This window comes from Solanum tuberosum, unplaced genomic scaffold (assembly GCF_000226075.1).
Source record: "Solanum tuberosum cultivar DM 1-3 516 R44 unplaced genomic scaffold, SolTub_3.0 scf00076, whole genome shotgun sequence".
NCBI classification, from domain to species: domain Eukaryota; kingdom Viridiplantae; phylum Streptophyta; class Magnoliopsida; order Solanales; family Solanaceae; genus Solanum; species Solanum tuberosum.
In genome coordinates, this window is record NW_006239000.1 from 1,196,100 (window position 1) to 1,216,558 (window position 20,459).

Genomic DNA, 20,459 nt, shown 5'->3' on the forward strand with positions numbered 1-20,459 from the left:
TGTATTTTTTTCAAGTTAAAAATCTATCAAAAATAATTTATCTACCTTACAAAATAAAATTTACGTGTTTTTTTTTTTTTAATTTATTTGTGGGACATAGTAAGTCGTTGTCGTTGTTGTTGTAATTATACACAGCCCACAATTGTATTTATTGAAAGTGAAATTTAGGTCCCACTGACTACACTAAAATTTAAAACAAGCCGGTCCCACTGACTACACTAAAATTTAAAACAAGCCGTTGTACGACAAAGTTTGAACCAAATTATTTAATTTTGTTTGACCAATTATTGCATGTATATATTTTTGGGTGTATAAATAAATAAAAAATTAACGGGAAAAAGAACAATTGGACCCCAATGGCCCTACTATACACCTATATTCTTTTATTATTAGTGAATTGCTAGCATATTTATCCAATTACTTGTGGTCTTTTGTATAGTATTGACGACAAGGTATTTGGTAGAAACTTAACATCGAGGAAAAGGTTTGACGAGTTTTAATACTTATCCACATATAATAACAATAATAATATTAATAAATTATATGTAGTTAGTCTCACGAATGAAGTTTGAGAAGAATAAGATATATGTTGATTTTATTATGATGTTATCTAAAACATGATTGTTGATACTCATTTTGGAGTTCGATTAATCTAAATTCACATTCAGAAGTTTCATTTTGAGAGGTAAAACTATTCCTATGACATGTAGCATCACATCAAAATCCCGTATTCGAGACCTTTAATTAAAGGTGATATAATACTGATCACTTTACCATAAAATTTTACTCATTCTGTCTCTAATTACTTTTCCACTTTTGAATTGACACACCTATTAAGAAAACAATAATTTACATAGTGAGTTTATCATTTTATCCTTATTAATTATGAAATGGATGAATTAAAAACTTAAGATTCTCAAGAAGTTTTACCCTTTTTCAAAGTAATTAATTGAGGGTATAGTAGATAATTTTTTTTTATCTTTTCTTAATTTATCAAAATAAACAAGTAATTAACGACGAGTAAATATATAATAGTTGTGTTATGCAATCCAAGAAAGTTGTCAGAGAATCTCCAAAGAGGACAATGGCCTCAATAATCAACAATGACACTGAATGCAATGTGATTATTGAATCAACTTTCCATTTTATTTAAATCTATAAAGTCTATAGTAATAGACCCATAGAGCCGTTAGGGTTCAATTCAATAATCTTATACATGATGAGTTCATCACGTGGAATGAATTAAAAAAACCATATTTGATTGTGCAAAAACTAAATAGACAGAACAAAAGTTCTTGAACTCCACCCCGATGCGCTTCCTTATTCATTAATTTAGTTAGGAACACGTGAATTTATGGAATCTGGTTCGGAAATAGCTTCTTACTAGCAAAATCTAATCATAATTAAGAAAGTCCAAATTAAAGTTTAGTTTCTCCATAGTATGTTTTAACTTAATCCAATAGAATCGGAACACTTTTCTATTTAAAAGAAATGATGCTCAGTAAAAGATCAAAATTTACATGCTCCTAATCTTCTACACTTAATTTTCCATCTTCCCAATTCAAGAAGTATGAAAAGTGCCAAATATTGGAAACTATCAACGACTTAAAATTCTATTTCATCCTCCCCAAAGCAATTGGAGATCAAAAAGCACCAAATTTGATGACTTATTAAGGGAAAGATGAAGTAAGAACATGCTACTAGATATGTTGCAACATATGTCGGGAAGGCCTCCATTATGTGTACGAGCAACCTTCAACGCCATTGTAAGGCTAAGCCCTATACCTCTACCACTCCCTTGAGCTCTTGATCAATCATCCGCTATGGTCTCTTAGCCATTTGCATTCATAACAACGTGTTTACCTTCTCCTTTCAATCATATATGTCAAAAAAATTATTTAAATCTAACAAATGACAGCCATATAGTATTATGACTGTAGTTCTGTATTCTAATCATCAAGGTTCAAGCGTATATACATTAGAAAGGTTTTTGAATCGCTGATAATGGAAGTGAGAACATGTCGAAAGGGAATGAAAATGACAGCATGCACAGCCGTTAAGACAGGCTTTGCCAAGGCTGCATAGCAAATATCACCTTCCCATATGTACAAATTATGTATACAAAAGTCCTGCCAAAAAACAATATAAAGTTAATTTCGTTAATTGGAGATCGATGATGAAGGTAACGTAAAAAGTGTATGGGACGCAGAACAAGGGAACTTATCCAAATACACACCAGAAGTCAAATCTAATCTACGCTGCTCCAGACTCTCCAAAAATGTTGTCGGATCCTAAAAAATGCACTAGTTTAGAAGGATCCAACATGCACTTGGCGGCATTTTTGAAGAGTCCAAGCAAAATAGATTTCTAGCATATGATTGTGACAAGCATAAACAAGAAACTACAAATGACAAGTTAATATGGGAAAGAAGAGACAACCTTGTCTTCGAGCAGAAGCACTACCCTTGTATAAACAAGTTTTGAAGTTGAGGTAAAATTAATCAGATAGGTGCAACAGGTCTCTGCTGAACAATCCTGGGCACAAGTACTACAAAGAAAGAAAGTTTCTAATTCAGAAAGCAATCAAAGAAGCTCCGTTAGCTGTTAAATAAAAGGCGGAAAAAGATACCTTCATCCATACTGCAGAAACTATCGGGGGGAAATATGGAATCAGGGTCAATTCCTTGCTGCAGAGGTAGGACACTAGCCACATTGGGTTTACTGCAGAAACATCCAATTTTAGTTGAGAGAAATGTTAGCAGTATTACAAACTGAAATATGTTAAGGTGAATTTTCTTTACTTTTTTGTTTTATAAACTACACATTATGAAGGAAGGGCCTGAAGATTTAATGCTTCGGGTGCTATAAAGAATAGATTTGATCACCTGGCCCACGAGGGAATAAATTTTCGGATGGGTAGATCTACATCCTCATCCTCTTCATCATCAGAGCACTGATAAGGTGAGATCTCATATGATTTCTCTCGACTTTTCTTGGTACCACACTCACTGTCAACCTGTGCAATAATTAAAATACATGCCAGTGTGAGGACTGAAAGCAAAACTCTGCCATGAACATTTGACCAGAAAACAAAAAACAAGCTTTCTATCAATAATTAGTTATGTACAAAACTTGTCAGGTAAGTTGCCATATGGACTGTAACCTAACAACTTCAGAATTCTGAAGAAACTGGAAAAACAGGACAGGCATAAGAGTTAGAGAATATGATAAAAAGGCTAGGAGAGGTTTGAGCGGTAGCAGCACAGTGCTTGTTGTATCCCAAGCAGGTAAAGTCTTTATATTTGGCACAATATTAAACTCACTAATTATCCTAGCAGAAACAACTAAGCCCTTCAACTATAATATGACCTTGTCATTGGGATGCATCATCTTTCATTTTTCTTCTGTGCAGGTTTTGGAAGAAAATAAGAAATGGAAGAAGGGCAGGCGTTATAATTCGGAGAATGCAATAAAATGAGTTAGGACTTTTTAGCAGTACCTGCCCCCAGCCCATTTGCATCACAAGCAGGTACGGTCTTTGCTCTTGGCACAATAATATAAACCAATTTTTTAGCATATATTAAGGAACCGGCTTTGGACCAACCACTCCTTGCTGAACACTATCAGACCGTGCTACTTACGTCAACTATCTTCACTTTTCAGAGTAGAATAACATATGTGAATTGCATATGCACCTCATACCTAGCATTTTGGGAATGTCTATTAGATGAAGCAGACTGTCCTCGAAAAATGAACTGGAACTGGCTTCTCTTTGGGATGTGTTCCTCTCTTTTTCTAACTATACTTTGCTAGCTTGGTTCTTGACAAAGTTATGTTGGATTTGAAGAATAAAGATTAAAGTCGAATTCCACTATAGAAACTTATATATGGCTTAGATAAATAGAGAGACCTGGACAAATTCTAGAATTTTGAGAATGAGAATGTAATGGATGTTTTCATTGGGTAGTAGTTATACTGCTATTACAGGAGACATTATTAAGCACAGTGAACTTATTGTAGATGTTTCTGCAGGAACTGTTATGCTAGGGCGTACAACTGACAATTTGGCATTGCTTATTGAAGGAATTGGAGCTCAAAGCAAAAGTGGGAAGAGATGTCAACATAGATCCCCTAGGATTTGGAACTCAAATCGTAAACTAGCCTATGCAAACAGGGTTACAAGCCTACATAGCCTACTCCATATGGATCGCGGTCAATCATAATATTTTTCTTGGAGGGAGGTTAATAATTTATTGGTGCTGTGGGAAAAGCTAGTGTAGGTTGTGGACAATCAGAACCTATAATGAACCTAGATGTTGTTCACCTATAAATTATGACTTTTCTATGTGGATGCATCACCTTTTCATGATCAGCAAAGTTATCAACAATGTGACATCTTCCTGGTGATGGCGTTGCTTGAAATGAATCATTTCTCGAAGTTTCAGTTGGCTTCGGTTCACTTTCTTGCTTCTTGAAGGTCTTTCCAACTCTTTCCTTTCCTTTTTGGGACATATCAACATCATTATTACATTTCTTTTTAGCCATCGTCTTTTCATCCTACAGAAAAAGTAATCAGTAATTAGTGTACCAGCACGGTAAAACAGAAGCAGAAAAGGGAGAATTCTTAGTAAGAAGAATGTTGAATACATTAGTGGGAAGTCCTTTATCTTTCTCAGCTCTTTTAGCATGAATTTTATCGTCCTGCTCTCTCTGCTGTCGTCGTGCTTCTTCTACTCGCTTTCTTTTCCTTTCCCTCTCATTTTTTTCTTCTTCTTCCCTCAGCCTTTTCCTTGCTATTGCATCAGCTTCCTTTTTCTTCTTTTCCTCTTCCTTCTTTTTCTTGTGATTTTCCAATTGTTTTGAATTTTCTTGCTCCAACCGTGCCCGCTCATGCTTCATTGCTTCCTTCCTCATCTTACGCTCGTTCTCTTTTTTCTCTTCCAGGCGTTTTGCAGCTTCAGCAGCTTCCAGAGCCTTCACTTTTACATCTCTCTTTCCTGTGGACAAACAGAAAAATCGTAATTACACCAGTAACTATCAAAAGGCAGCCTTGATCATGCACAAGCTTCATTTTGCATAATCAGAATTAGCATTCAGGAGAAAAACTGGGTGGGAGAAGTTTGTTTTACTGGTCAGAAATTCAGAATAAGCAAAGCTGGCTGGGAAATAACATGTTGAACCTTCAAGATTGAATTTTCTTTTGCTTGCAACAGATCATCACAAGGGAATCCAATTCTATGAAAGAAAACAACTATGCCTCAGCTGCAGGCAAGTTGGGGCTGCTTGGGACCAGGTATATGAATTTTCATGTTGCTCCATTTAAACTCGTCTCAATCCAATATTATCAAGATAAAAATAAAAAGCACTAAATTTTCTCTTATTTTCTACTGGCTATATCTAGCATATACATTTCTAATAGGAATCAGCATCTCCTAGAAAACTAAAACTTAATTCCAGCTATATGTTGCCACCTATTTAGAGCTTTTTCTTCCATTGTACTTGCGCTAGGTCCACATTGAACTCAGAGAAGTAAAGCATTTTCTAGTTTTTCAATCCTCATTTATGTTCCAGAAAGAATACAAACAACTTTAAACATTTTCACTCAAGTAAAGATTGTTTTTATCTTCAGCACAGCACAACCAAAATAAGCAGCTGAACAAAGTGTGGAAATTCTGAGAGAACTAAAGTAACATGCTATTCAGTTAGCAGAATAATGTAGGTGCTATTATTGCATAATCAAAGGAAAATTTGATATTGCTGTTGAATACTTTTCAAAATCTCAAAGCTCAGGTATAACATGCTCAAAGCATAGTAGAAGCATGATACTATATAGAAGAACACTGGAGATGCTACAATGACAACCAAAGGCCAATTAGCTAATACCACCGGACTTTTTAAGTTGGGGGGAGCGATAAGTTTCTAACCTCCAAAATAAACATCCAGGGAGTTCAAATTTATCGATGCAAAACACCACCAAAATTAATTGTGTAAATACCAAGTTAACAGAACTTAATTTACTTGTATCAATATCCTACTCTGCTAAGTTCAACCAAGACGGATACCATTTGATACTAACAAGCAGTCCTGCCACTACAGAGCATCAAGATTGTTACAAATCTTCTTTTATCTTTTTACCTTTTTTATAATGAAAATAGTTCCAATTTTTGCTGTAAAAGAAAAGAAGGAAAATTTACCTGTACATACAGCAGCTGCTTGTTTCTGTTGGACTAGTGGTATAAATGAAGTCACATTTGTGACAATGTTGTTATGACTTGGCCCTTTTTCTGAAAGATTCTGTCTCTCTCTCTTAAAACTGGATTTAGTTGATAGTTTTGGCCTACTAGACCTCCTAAGGGATTCCTTACCTTGTTTAATTCCTTTTGCACCCATCAAAGAAGTCTGTTTTACCTTTGCAGCACTCATATTTCTGAAGCTACTTCCAAGCTTTCTCTTGGCTTTATTATGATGCCCACTGCAGCTAACATCTGTATTGACAGAATCCAAACTTCCCCTTGCATGAGACCTCTCAGCTGCAGAGACTGAAGCAGGGGGATTCAGACATGAGTTAGATATTGATGCAAGTGGTAGTCTTTTGACATGACTTTTCACTACTGTTGAATCCAATTCATCACGGATTTTACCTGCCACATCTGCAGTCTCATTCTCCTCACTACTATTGGGATCCTCCTCAATTGGGAAACACATGAGCTCTGGGTTTAAGTTCAAACCCTTCTCTGAACTGCTAGAATGTGACGGGATCCTTTCCCAAAACTTTCCAACAGGAGACTGGTATTGATTTCCTGACCTCCCTCCAAATTGACATCCGTAAGAAGGTTGATAATCAGAACAAGGTATCTCCAGTTTAGAATCTTTCACTTCATCCATGCAGCTATCACTTGCCCTAACCTGTTTGTTGACATCCTCCTCCGACAAGAAGGTGCTCAGATCCAGATGCTCAAGAAGCCCATTAGGTAAAGATTGATATAGATTTTGAGCACGGTCAAACCCAAAAGAAGATGTGAAATGAGACAAGGGTGTATGTGCACTTGCTGATTTGCAGATCTGCTCCAGAATGCTCGCACGCTGAATGGTCGTCTCATAGTTGATCTCTAGCTGGGTAATATCTAATTCTCCACCTGCTGTTGAGGCATCTATAATGAAACCCTCAAGCACGGGCATTGATTGATCAGCATCAACGATATCCAAGTCTCTATTTTGTGGAGAAGAGCAAACAAAAGATTGGGAATATAGGCTTTGTTCTCCAATATGAGATTTTCTCTCCAAACAAGTCAGGTTTTCAGGATGATCCAACTCAACATTCTTTTCAAGGTGCAGTGATTCTGGAATATCTTGTTCATCGGAGAACTTCTCAGCATTGGAAAGGAGTTCATGTTCTTCTCCTGTTTCCAGTTCCTTTTCAGCTGACTTTTGAAACAAACTTGAGACATGGGATACACGTAACAATTTGTCATCAGATGAGGAAGCAGATTCGGTGCTGTTATTTTGCTTTTCATAACATATCACATCCTGCAGATAAGTGACATGGCAGAAATTATGTCATAGGTGAAGCTAAGTTAAACCAGCTTGAGTCATTAAGTTAAATGATGAAAATATTGTATTAAGCAAAGATGAGACTTCCTTTTTCCTCTTCTCTTTCCAGCATAGAAAGGGTGTCTTTTATTCATAATACAAGGTGTGATACAAGGGTGTCTTTGATTCATAATACAAGGTGTGATACGGTTAATGACCCTGGCAGTGGCTCAGACTTAACAACTTCTCTCAAAAAGATCAAATTAGAATTGAAGAAAATTTGAGTCATCACACAACCTAAACACATTAGTTCGCCAAATGGACTTCCATGACAAGCAGAATTTTACATCCATGCAGTCATTAATTTGCCCAAGGGGTCACAATTGCCAAAAACAAACACACTAACAACAAGGATAGCTATTTTTCAGAGGATATGGTTATGGACATATTTTTGCAATAGTTCCATTTGTAGTGTGAAATGGAACTTGCAAAAAAGAAAAATGTTTCCCAGCTAAACAAATGGTAAAAGGGAATTGCAACAGGAAATTCCTACACACCCTAAACCTTGTCTTAAATTATTGTGTACACCAATGAAGTCTACTTGTGTACACAAAAGTATCTGTGCATCAACTTGAATATGCAAAGGAATAAATTAATTTTAAGTATTGTACCATTTCGTTTTGCAGCTTCCGCAAGGAACCAACTCCTTCTTTCAAAGGACAACTTTTCTTCTCAGGTATACCCATAGTAGAACTCTTGGCTCGGAAAGGTGTACCTTGCACAACATTGTCTGTCTTTCCTTGACTTGCGCTGAAGTTTAAGCTTACAGCATCCATCTGTGCCTGATAAAGCTTAGACATTTGAGAGCTTGGACAAACAGAAAAGCAGTTAGATTGGTTATCTTCAAGTCTTTTCCTCTTAACTTGTGGCCATGAATCCAGCTTAACAGATCTCAATCTTCGATCAAACAATGAGGACTCCCTCGCATTTTCAATTTCACTTGATACCGGAAGATCGAGATTATCTTCATCATTGGATCCAGATTGTTGTGGACTCCATGTAAGCATTTCATTCTCTTTTTGATAGGAATGCCTATCCGTATTGTGCTTACCATATGCATCTCCATGAGTATTTTCACCATCCAAACAAGATAAATTTGGATCATTTGGCATGCTAGGCTGTCTCTTTCCATCTGGGGAAATGGAAGTCAGATCTTCAAGTTCAAGTTCCTTCACCAAACAATCCTGGGAATCGCCAGTCAAAGTTGAGATGTGATGTGTAGCAGCAGTTTTAGTGTTGACAGCATATGAGGCAGGTAGACACTGAGTATTCCCGTCACAACTTTTACCTCCCTGTCCAGCCATGGGGGAAAAAGTTACAATGTTAGATAAGCAATGTGTAACTCTATATTGGTAAGCAAAAGTTGAGTTATATGTCAGCATAACATTGTTCTGCTTGGTTACCACCAACATTGTGTAGGTTCTGAGTGTTTACTACTTATAACAAATATAGACTACATAAAAGAGTTCATACAAGCAATATGTTGATTGAACTTAAACAACATAGGAGCATGTGCAAGTGCTTTTACTTCTGAAAAAAATGTTGTTGGCAAGAGAGCAGGTTTTATGCTCAAAGTGATTCTTCACGTACCATTTCATTTAGCAGCTTCGGCAATGAACCACTTCCTTCTTTCAAATGAAATTTTTTCTTCTCGGATATACTAACACTAGAACTCTTGGTTCTGAAAGGTGTATGTTCCACAACATTGTCTGTTTTTTCTTGACTTGTGTTGAAGTTTAAGCTTACAGTATCCACGTGTACCTGATAAAGCTTTGACGTTTGAGAGTTTGGACAAGCAGAAAAGCAGTTAGTTTGCCTATCTTCGACTTTTTTCCTATTAACTTGGGGCCATGAATCCATCTTAGCAGATCTGAATCTGTCATCAAACAAGGGCTCCCTTGTAGTCTCAAGTTTGTTTGATACGGAGAGATTGAGATTCTCATCATCATTCTGTCCAGATGGTAGGGAATCCCTGTCCATATCACACTTGACACATATATCTCCATAACTGTCTTCACCATTGAAACGGGATAAATTTGGATCATTTGGCGTGCAAGACCGTTTCTTTGCATCTGGGGAAATGGAAATTGGATCTTCAATGTCAAAGTTCTTCACCAAGCAATCCTGGGTATCTCCAGTCACCTTTTTAGTCAAACTTGAGATGTGAGGTGTAGTAGCAATTTTGGTGTTGGCAACATAAGATGTAGACAAACATTGAGCAGTCCTGTCACAACTGTTACCTCCCTGTCCAGCCATGGAGAAAAAATTCAACCTCAAATACACTTGAAAACAATGCTCAACTTTCTCTTGCTAATTAAATCTTGAGTTACGTGTCAGCAGAGCATTGTTCTGCCTGGGTACCACAAAAATTGTGTAAATTCTGTCTGTTTACTACTCTAAACAAAAATAGACTAAATCAAAGATCCAAGAAATTCATATGAGGAATAGATTGATTGAACTTGCTAATAAAGGAGCACACATTGGTGATTTTCCTTCTGAAATAGAAGGTCATCTTGCAAGAAAATTAGGTCCTAAACTCAAACAGCCTCTTCATGAAGCAGCCAAAAGAGGGTGCATCCACCCTCTATTACAAAGAAATAGGTCAACCATCTGCCCTTTGTCCACTTGGCTAAATATTGAAAAGGATCCAAGGTGTGCCAGGAAATAGAATAACAAGTTCCTATGACTTACTGGAGATCCCAAAACTGTGAATGCCAAAAATAATGGTAGTACCACTATTAATTTCAAATATGAATTGTATAACTTTGTGTATCAGCCAGCTACAAATATGGCATGAGTGTAAGTTTTAATCACGCTATGACATGGATACTCTCTTTCAAAATCTTAAGTATGTCATTTGCATTCAGCAAACCCAACAAGCTTATAACTGAACATAATTTCAAAGAAATGACAAGGAAAAGACGAACTTATCAAAACTTTCTGGCACAACAACCACCTAAAGGCTTTATCGGTAGTAGATGATTCTCTTCCAAATTATTACAAGAATGATTTAAGTGACTTCATCAAATATTTGAAGATTTTCCCAGACATCATGGTTATAAAGAACAACAGATATTTGAAGCTTTTCAGAATCTGCAGGCATCCAAATTCAGCAAAGTAAAACATATATGCCTACTGAAATACATAGAGTTTTAAACTTAGGAGTACCTAAAACTTTATAAATGTCACTAGATTATATGTCGAGCTATTTTGCAGATCTTTAATGTCAAATCAAGAGATTCATGCAGTCATGCACCAGAAAACTGTTAATACACTCCAAGATATCCTAAAAATAGATAGTGAAGTGTAAAAATGAAGACATAATAGATATTAGGAACATATTACTTTGCCACACAGTTGTATAGTATCGCCAAAAGAGGATGCATGTAAGACAAACATATGTGTGTAACATACCACTTCAACGTTATCTACCATTGAATTATATGATTCCTTCAGATTTAGTTCAATGTTAGTATCTGCATCATGATGACCAACATCATTTGACAGTGTCTCATCATCATGCAGATAAGAAGATTGCCGTGAACATTGTCCGCCCCTTGACTCATCTTTAGTATCCCTTGATGCATGATGTTCATCCATATCCAAGGCACACCCATTCATTACGGTACTGGCAGCCTCTCTGATTGTCGTAGAAAATGAACTCCCTGGAACTTCGCTACACTTATTTGAAATTTCTCGCTCAAGTGTTAACTGTTCCCTAGAGATTCTGTTATCTACAGGACTACCAGATATCTTCTTTTCTGAGGTTGGTTCTGGTGAGGTATTGGAAATTACATCTGTTGATTTTGTGCTCTTCTCCTCAAAGTTAAGAGTAAAGGTCATCTTCAGGTTACACTCTTCTGTGTCATCAAAGTCGAGTTGCTTTGGTTTTACAGGCATAAAACAATCATGTGGAGGATTGGCAACCAGATGTTCCACTCCCACTTTTGGTTTAGAATTGCCAGTTCTAGACCTACAAGTAGGAGATCCTTCCATCACAGCTTCAGTGTTACCTTGCTTATTATGAGTCTCATTGTTATCAGAGGAAGGAGTGACTGATTTACTGCCAGTTGGACAATGAGTGTCGTAATTTTCATGCGAAGACTTCTCTGAATCAGCAGACATGGAACCCGCACCACCAGAACCAGCAACAGTGGAAGTATCAATAGGCTCTGCTATGACTTCATTGCCCATGTTACTTTGTGTCTTTGGGCTCTTATGATCCAATATTAGAGAAGGTTTAGCTGATTTCAAAGAATCAAGATTGGTAAATAACACTGCCGATGATCCACCAATTGCTGGGGCAAAAACATCAGTGCTCACCCTATCTGAAAATGTGGATATAGTGGCATGCGAATCATCACCCGGACAAGGCAATTTTGGGGCCATACTCCTGGATCTTGTGATTCTACCACAATAACTACCACTCTTCTTCTTAGTCTCTTGGTGGCTTTTGACTATTGGTTTGTGAATATTAGATGTATTAGCCACTTCCAATGACCTACCTGACACACAACCTACAGAGCATGCTTGGGTATGATCATCTTTCTGAACTACATCAGCAGAACCATCCACTTTAAGAGAATCATTTATACAGTTTAGTTGTTTGCAATTACTTCTGGACCTCGTGACTCTATTTACTTCAATCCCCTCATGCTGGTGTACTTCTACAAATTCCGTTAACTTGCTGACTTCAGTACCAACAGGAAAAGATTCTGGCTGGTTGTCTGGCTTGTCTGAAAATTTATTTAGTTGAGAAGCAGACAAACTGATACCTGTGGCAGCAAAATTGCAACTATGTTTGTGTGTTGAATGACCTTTCTGAGCTGTAGCAAAAGAGTTATCTACTTCTGTTGTATGACTTCTCTCAGCAACATCAGTCAAGCTATCTACTTCCACATAATGATTAACACCCACAAGACACTTGGTAGATGCTTTATGCTTCGAATTTTCACCCATCTGTAAATTGATCTCTCTTTCTTCTTCATGAGTTCTTTCAGCTGATTCCCTAAATCCACCACTACTACTACTAACTACACAAGGTTCAGACAATTTTTGTGACTCGTTATTGTGATCAACTTGTTCAGAAGTAGAAAGGCCAATCCCTATAGGAGTAACAACACATTTTTTCTGCCGACTGGAGCAGTCCTTTGCTTCTGTTTGTGCACTATTTCGAAGCTGAAGAGCCTTTTGTCGAGACTTAGACCTCTGAATTCTAGCTAGCGACAAGTCTAAATCATTAAAATTGTTCAGGACTATTGCATCTGTCTGATCTAGGGGAGAGTTAACACTTACATCAGGCTCAGGAACAGTATTCAGAGCACATTCCTGGTTATTATCAGGATCTACAGCTGTATTAGCAGACCCATCTTCAGGGTGAAAACTTTTGTTGGTAACATGAACCTCCAAGAATTCCCCCTGAGACATTTCTTCATTGTCATCTCTGACAACTGGCCTCTTGATCAATGAGCAACGAGCACTAGCTTGGCGCACAGTAGGTGGCCGTGGGATTTTTACAGAAATCAGCTGTTCTTTGTTCAGCTCTGGCAAAAAAAAAGAGAGAGATATCATTTAAGCGCTTGTTCAACAAAACAGAACATGAAATTATTGAAGCATAGAAAATGGCAATTGAAAACTTCAAACTTAAATTTGTTGAGGAAAAAGGAGACACATTTTGGATAAAACATGAATTTGAAAACCAAACAGATGACAAAGAGTATATAAACAAGAACATTTTCCCCGTATCAGACACTAGAAAAAGGAGAGAGTGAAAAAACATGAAAATCCTTAACTCTCTGCTGTTCAAACTTCAAAATTTCGACTTTTGACAGATAAATGAGAATGCGGATGTATACAAACAAGCAAGTTTTCCTACACGCAAGGGTGTGACCTAGTGGCCAATGAAAGTCTCTAGTTCACAAAATTACTAGGTGATTTCTTCTCATATGTCTTAGCCTTGGTGGACAAAGTTACCTAGTATTTGTTGCCGTGCGAGATGACAAGTATCCTGTGGAATCAGTCGAGGTGCAAAAAAGCTGGCTCAGACATCACAATTATCCCCAAAAAAAACAAGTTTTCCTCTATCAGTCACATTCAGCGGGTGCTGAGTACCACTGCACACACTAAGCATATTTTTAAGAAATATTTAACTATGTATTTGACCTGCATCCTACAATTGCATGCACCTAACGTAAGACCGGAACCCTAGAACACTTGGAACAACAGAAATTGGCGAAAATAACAAGCAAAAGCTTGAAATGAAGAATTACCTTTGGGATTTGAAGACTGCTGGGAATTTAAGAGCCATGGAGGAGGATTAATTCCTTGGATTTTACATTTAGTAGCGAGGTGTTGACTATACCGGTCAGTATGTTGCTTAACTAGTTCGATGATCTTATGCTTTCTCTCGAAGATTTCTACGAACAGATCCTCCACCGTCGACATTTCAATCAAAAGGACACCGTATCACCGTCGTATCTACGCCGTCCGGCGACTCTGCATCTGCACGGGGAGGAGGAGGAATGGGAGTGTAGGGATAGTGAACGTTGAGGAAGAGGAATGGCAGAGATCAATTTGGGTTGAGCGGGGATTTAGGCATTTTCAAATTTTTTGACCCAAAACGACGACGTTTGCTCAAATTTCCTAAGAAATTTTTTTCCTAGGCTTGTTGATACTTTATTTAAAATCAAATTGATTTGGGTTTGAATTTTCGTTTGACGTATAATTTAGTTGATCATATTAAGGGTGAAATATTAGTATTGATTCATGTGATATGATTGGATTTTTATTTTAAATATATGACTCAAATATATTTAATTTTGAATCAATTAAATATGTTTTTTATTGCTTAATGTTAACAAAATATGTTAGATTTATAATGTGTAGCTTCAAATGAGTAACATTTCAAGTTTAATATAATACCTTCAAAAATGTATGATTATTTACCAGCAAATGTATGAGAATTTCATATTTTAAGTCACATCTATCCTTTGAGATTTCTGTTTAAAAAAAAGAAAAAAAAATTATAAATAGCATTTAACAATTTGTGGTTGATGAGTTATACTTTTTAATTATTATTTATCAAATGTATTCAAAACGTGAATATAAGTTGTATTTATAATTTGCACATTTAGAATGTATTTTTCATTTGTTCTTTTTAAAAACACATTCTTACATGCAATATCTGAATTGCATATGTCAATACAATCTTTAAGTCGTGTGACTACAAATAGTTGTAAATTAGCATATGTTATTCTGTTTTATAAAATGTATTTATTGAGTGTAACTTACTTAAAATTATTCTCACTTTCATATTTAGTTATTGTGATTTATAAGTCTCATATGTCAATATCAACGTATAAATCCTATGCAATTGAATTTATAAGGCATGTCCATAAGTTTGATTTATAAATCTTATATGCAATTGAATTTACAAAAGCATGTTTATAAGTTGATTTATAAGTTTATTCTATGTCAAAATAAATATATATTATATTGTTAGCAATCTGTCATAAATCTACCTCTCAATTATGGAGAATAAAACAAACTCACTATTTATTTAAATTTGATCTTGGATATATCATTATCGTTGATTGCCTAAAATTGTATTCATAATTTATGAAATTCACTTTATACCCCTTCAAGTGTTAAATTTTAAGATTATCTATTTTTTATCAATCAATTATTTACGAAGCTCTATTTTTGAGTATATGTTATTATTGTTTTTAAAAATAAGAAGGAGAAAAGAAAAACTTTCTCTTTTGGTTTGCTTTTTTTGTGCCCTTTTAATTTCTATTGAGATATTCAACAATCTCTAACCATTAAATTTAGGGATAATTTCACAAACATGCCTTCAAATTTATTTATTTTTGTAAAAATTGTTTTATCCTATTTTTTCAATAAAAATAATTACACTTGGACCAATTTATCCTTTCTAATATTCTCTTTTATTTTAGTCCCATGTGCCGTCCCTTCTCCACGTCTCAACGGCTGACCGGCGACCAGTGACCCGGCGACCGGCGGAACAACTAGAAAGTTCCCAGCCTATTTTACACGCAGGCCATATTCGTCGTGGTTATTTATATCCTCAGAAGCAGTCGCCGTGGAAAATACTCTTCACCAGCAACATGTCTAGTAAGTACTCAATTTACTTGTCTACAATTATTCTCCTTTAATTGATTGATGTTTCCAATTTTGAGTTTTTTTTTGGTAAAAAGTGTGCGATTAAGAAATTATACTGGATAGTGGAATAGAGAATGGTGATATTCATGTAAAATATTGCTCCTTTACCATGTTAGAGGCAGTGATTTAATTTAAGCCATCAATATTCATATTAGCTTTTATTTAAAATTAATTTCAGTATTCGTGGTAAAAAAGGTTGATTTCAGTATAAAGTGAGTTTTCATTCACTGATTAGCAAAAGGAAAAAGCATGAATGGAGACTGGATTGGGAAGAGGTGGTTAGAAAGTACTTGGTGCAGTGTCAGCTTAACGAAGACATGACTTTAGAGATAGGAGGTTATGGAAGACATAATTTAAGTTAGTAGTGCTTTGTCTTGCAATCCGCTCATACTAGTAGTCATAGTATTGTTCATGTAGTTTCTTGTCATTCTATTGCTATTGTTATAGGTTGTTTTTTGTAGTTTGATTATCGTAGTATTTTGTTTTATTATGCTTTCACTTCCGTTGCCTTTTTTCACGAGTACTTTGGACTGTTTTTCCGTGAGCCTATGATCTATTGAATATAACCTATCTACATCTAAGGTAAGGGTAATGTTTGCGTACATCACACCCTTCCTAGACCTCACTTTGTGGGACCACACTGGGTATGTTTGTTGTTGCTGCTGTAAAGTATGTGCTATGACTAGCAGATGTGAGTCCGCATTTTTGGTTGTTGATTCTGCTCTAAACCGAACCGACCAGTTGTTTTCTTGCTAACCATTCTGTTTAAATTCATAGGTAAGACCGATATTGCTTTACCGCTGGATAAGTTGTCTTTGGATTTAATAAAACATATGGAGGGGCAACTAAGTCCTGAAAGGAGGTAAGTTTAGTATGTGATCTTGGACTAGCCTTTCTACATTAGTTTTTAGTGTGGACTAGCGTTTGATTCATGGTTGGCTCACTTGTTTTATAATGCCCATTTGCCTTTCATTCTTTAGAGCTGCCAATTTACAATTGTCATGAATTGTGCTTGTTTATGACAGGATCTGATTTTAAGCTTCCAAAATGGTAGTTTTCACTTTCATTTTTTTTTAAATGTACTGTTATTTATGCTGGGAAGGGGCATATGTCAATCACCATAATGGACAAGCTTATTACAAGGAAGCAAAGTTGAGTGGTTTCCAAGTCTACTTTCCAATGTGGAGACTCTCACAACTGAATTAGTGTTGTAATACTTCCGTGGTATATTGAAAGGCATAAATAAAAAAGTGAAAAAAAGCAAGACCTGAATATACATACTTGCCAACGTAGTTAGCTTTATTATGGATTTTATTATATTATTTATTCTTTACCCTTCTTCCTCTGATTCGATCCCTGCTGTAGATACTTGCTAACTCTCTCTCTCTTCTTACTAGGAAAAGGACATATGTAGTTCTTGTATCAACAGGAAGTTTCAATCCTCCAACTTATATGCACTTGCGCTGTTTTGGTAAGTACTATCCAACCTCTACTACGTTTCCCCCGCTGAGCTTTTTTCTTCCTTTTATCCCTTTATTCTCCATTAGGGGAGGGAGGGAGGGTTGTGGGACTGAAGGAGGTGTATTTGCGTGTGTGCCAAAGAGAAGAATCTTCCATATTTTTCTTCTATTTAGATGAAAGCAACAAGCCATGTATAGTCTTAAGTCCTCCAGCACATAAGCTGCTCAGAGTTAATATGTTGTTAGAATATGAAATTCATTTAATCTGTTTATTGGATGTTGCTAAACTTTTGGCGATATTAATTCAGAGTTGGCAAGAGATGCATTGACTTCAGAAGGAATTTGTGTGATTGGAGGTTACATGTCACCTGTAAATGATGCATATAAGAAGAAGGTATTTAGCATATCTCCAGCACTGCAGCTGCTAAAAATGTGTAATTGGAAAGGGTAATTAAAAGAAAACATGTACAACTAGCTTTGCTATATAATCACTTTCTTCTGATCCATCTCATTTTGCATTATGAATCTTAGTCTATGTTGTTTCTGGTCTGGGACCTGAAATTTGTTTATACTAGTGCATCCTGTTCTTAGTCATGAGGTTTTGTTTCTTACTTTCTTTATCATTTATACTGGTCAAATATATATTATTATAAGAAATTGAACATGCTTTATATCTTGTGTCGATGTTACTGACACGCAGAAAAAGATCTTCCTAATTTATTTGCTCCTCATTTTTGCAGAATCTTATATCTGCGGAGCATCGTGTTGCAATGTGCCAGTTAGCCTGTAAAAGCTCAGAATTTGTTATGACAGATACCTGGGAGGTCTCTCTCTCTATCTATTCATCTCTTTCTCCTCCTCCTCCTCCCCTCCAAAAAAAAATATATCCCCAAAATCTCCCTTTTCAGTGTGAGTAATAAGGTCCTACTTGGTATGATTGCATAGCCTAGTTTTATATTTGATGTATTTACACCATTGCTGCAGTCTGGGATAAACTAACTTTCCTTAATCCTGTCAATGATTTTTCTTGAATTTTTTGTGCAGGCAAGTCAGGATAGCTATCAACGAACATTGACAGTTCTCTCCAGAATAAAAACTGCTATCAGTGGTGGAAGTTTGACATCCACCGGTAAGATCCGCAGCTGCCTTAAGTTGATCTGTGTTGGAATAGTGTTGATAGGAATTTATGGCCAATGGTTAATAAGAAACTTGCAATCTTCCCGAAACCATTTTATTTCTTTGTGATAAAGATTCTTTCATTCCTATGGCTTTAGTGAAAGAAAATTTCATTTACCCCTTCCAACCTCCCTCCCCTCACCTCTGCAGATCTTCCTTTCCCGCGAACTGGTGGGTTTCATCTCCAAGTTCTAGCTCGCAATTATTCCCCTTGGATGGTGTTAGACTTGGTAGTTGATTTAAGCGAGGGAACAAAGACTAATGTAGCAGCAGGTTAACTGGCGATAATGTTAAAAACCTAGGGGTAGTTGCATGCTTAGTATATATATTTTGGCTGTTACTAACTTATAGTTGAAGGAAAAGTAAGAAGAAACTATTTTCCCACAAATATTAGAAAATGAATGAAAGTGAACCAAACTGGAAAGAGAAGAAAGTGATTTAGGTATTGAAGCCTAGTTTCATCATTGTCTAAATCTCTGAGCGATTAGTTAATAGATCACTGTGCAGTTCATTTCTCTTGTGGAGGTATCTTTATTGTGTACTGATGTGTACTTTCTCAGTTTCTTTTTTTTTTAAAAAAAGAGAGATCAATTCTCAGCTTCAAATTGGATGTCATATTCTCCATTCGATTCTTTCAATTTGATGTTCAGTTTGTAGAATTGAATATTTTCACTTATTATATACTATGATTGCAAATTCAGTAACTCCTACTTTACAGGTCAATTGAGCAACCGTAGTCCATCACCCTACTTGTCCGACTTACCGTAAATCAATGTGCATGTTAGTTACTACCTAATAAACTACTTATTACTTGGTCACTATGCAACCCTAAGAAACTGTGCAAAAGTGAACATGCCATTCTATCTGTAAGGGAGGGAATAATTGGTTAACATTTTAAATTTGTATTATCTATCCAAGTGAAATTGTTTTAAAGCTATTGTAGATTACGAAGTTCCATTCAAGTTCTAAACACTGGTTATTTTTCTCGCAGATGACCTCATGGTTATGCTAGTATGTGGTTCTGATCTGCTAGAATCTTTCAGCACACCTGGTGTTTGGATACCTGAGCAGGTAAAGTGAAATACCTCCTTCACGTTGCACTATAGTTATGCAATATGTTCATATGTTGATTTTCTAGGTCAGGGCCATATGTAGAGACTTCGGCTTGGTTTGTGTCCGAAGAGATGGCCAGGATGTTGAAAAAATCATCACCGGTGATGAAATTTTGAATGAATATAAGGTAACTTCGTTAAGAACTCCATATCCTAGTCCCTTGTTCTCTCATTTCAGATGATTGACTGTTGTACAGCGTCACTAGTAGTAGTAAACATTATTGAAATGTTAGCATGCCAAAATTCATCGACAGCTTCACACTTCCCATCCTCTTTTATTTGTCGAAGAGACGTGTAATATACAGTGTACTAATGTAAAATTGCAGAAGAATATCCGAGTCGTGGATGAAGTAGTACCAAATGGAATCAGTTCAACGGGACTAAGGTAAAAAATCATCAATCTGACTAGCTAGAATGACATGCAATGAATCTTGGATAAAAATGGTGGACAAGCTAACTTTTCATTCTCATGTCAGGGACTGCATCTCAAAAGGGTTATCAGTGAAATACTTGACAGCCGATGAAGTAATTGATTATATCAAACAACACAATCTTTATAGAGGGCAATGATCCAACAACTGAGTCCAATTGTAACTTTTTTTTTTTTGTTGTAAAATAAGTGCAAGTACATATCCTGCTTCATGTGATTAAGAACACAAAAAAAACCCAAGATTTCACTAAAAGTGCATCTATATATGAAGCGTCCACTTGGGACTTCACTAGATATGTTGTTGTTGTTGTTCCATGGTTATAAATAAACCATGATTGCCTACTTGCTTGCTATGGTTGTTAGGACTCTTCAAAATGTCTCACTAGATGCATGACAACGGATCTTCCAAAAATGTAATAGTGCATTTTTGAGGATCAAATACAGGTACGACAACATTTAAGAAAAGTCCTGAACAACCATAGCTCAATTCTTTTCACAAGAAGAAGAAAG

At 36.1% G+C, this 20,459-nt stretch overlaps 2 protein-coding genes across 3 annotated transcripts; one reads left to right on the forward strand and one right to left on the reverse strand.

The window, feature by feature from the left end:
- Positions 1-1,905: 1,905 nt before the first annotated feature.
- Positions 1,906-14,141, reverse strand: LOC102593883 (uncharacterized). 2 transcript variants are annotated; one of them, XM_015308163.1, is made up of 12 exons: positions 13,860-14,141; positions 11,005-13,133; positions 9,181-9,834; positions 8,202-8,882; positions 6,642-7,527; positions 6,195-6,539; positions 4,648-4,997; positions 4,360-4,557; positions 2,886-3,016; positions 2,630-2,721; positions 2,440-2,548; positions 1,906-2,129 (listed from the first exon to the last, which is right to left on the reverse strand). In XM_015308163.1, exons 1-11 carry the CDS (start codon positions 14,032-14,034, stop codon positions 2,502-2,504), a joined length of 5,688 nt encoding a protein of 1,895 aa, XP_015163649.1. In that variant the 5' UTR covers positions 14,035-14,141; the 3' UTR covers positions 1,906-2,129; positions 2,440-2,501. The 2 variants fall into 2 exon arrangements, with proteins under 2 accessions (XP_015163649.1, XP_015163648.1); XM_015308162.1 differs by having other exon boundaries at positions 6,195-7,527.
- A 1,373-nt stretch (positions 14,142-15,514) lies between these two features.
- On the forward strand, positions 15,515-20,243 carry LOC102581958 (nicotinamide/nicotinic acid mononucleotide adenylyltransferase). Its single transcript, XM_006346068.2, has 10 exons — positions 15,515-15,723; positions 16,549-16,633; positions 17,169-17,242; positions 17,540-17,625; positions 17,972-18,055; positions 18,276-18,360; positions 19,399-19,478; positions 19,546-19,647; positions 19,846-19,904; positions 19,996-20,243. Exons 1-10 carry the CDS (start codon positions 15,717-15,719, stop codon positions 20,087-20,089), a joined length of 756 nt encoding a protein of 251 aa, XP_006346130.1. The 5' UTR covers positions 15,515-15,716; the 3' UTR covers positions 20,090-20,243.
- The last annotated feature ends 216 nt before the right edge of the window (positions 20,244-20,459 follow it).

Bases quoted from the DNA above. Each gene is read 5' to 3' on its own strand.
- LOC102593883 (XM_015308162.1), bottom strand. From the start codon at position 14,034: ATGTCGACGGTGGAGGATCTGTTCGTAGAAATCTTCGAGAGAAAGCAT. The intron at 13,134-13,859 runs GTAATTCTTCAT...TTTTTTTGCCAG, and splicing joins GCAGTCTTCAAATCCCAAAG to AGCTGAACAAAGAACAGCTG. The intron at 2,722-2,885 runs GTGATCAAATCT...ATGTTTCTGCAG, and splicing joins TTTATTCCCTCGTGGGCCAG to TAAACCCAATGTGGCTAGTG.
- LOC102581958 (XM_006346068.2), top strand. The intron at 17,243-17,539 runs GTAAGTACTATC...ATATTAATTCAG, and splicing joins TATGCACTTGCGCTGTTTTG to AGTTGGCAAGAGATGCATTG. The intron at 19,648-19,845 runs GTAACTTCGTTA...GTAAAATTGCAG, and splicing joins AAATTTTGAATGAATATAAG to AAGAATATCCGAGTCGTGGA.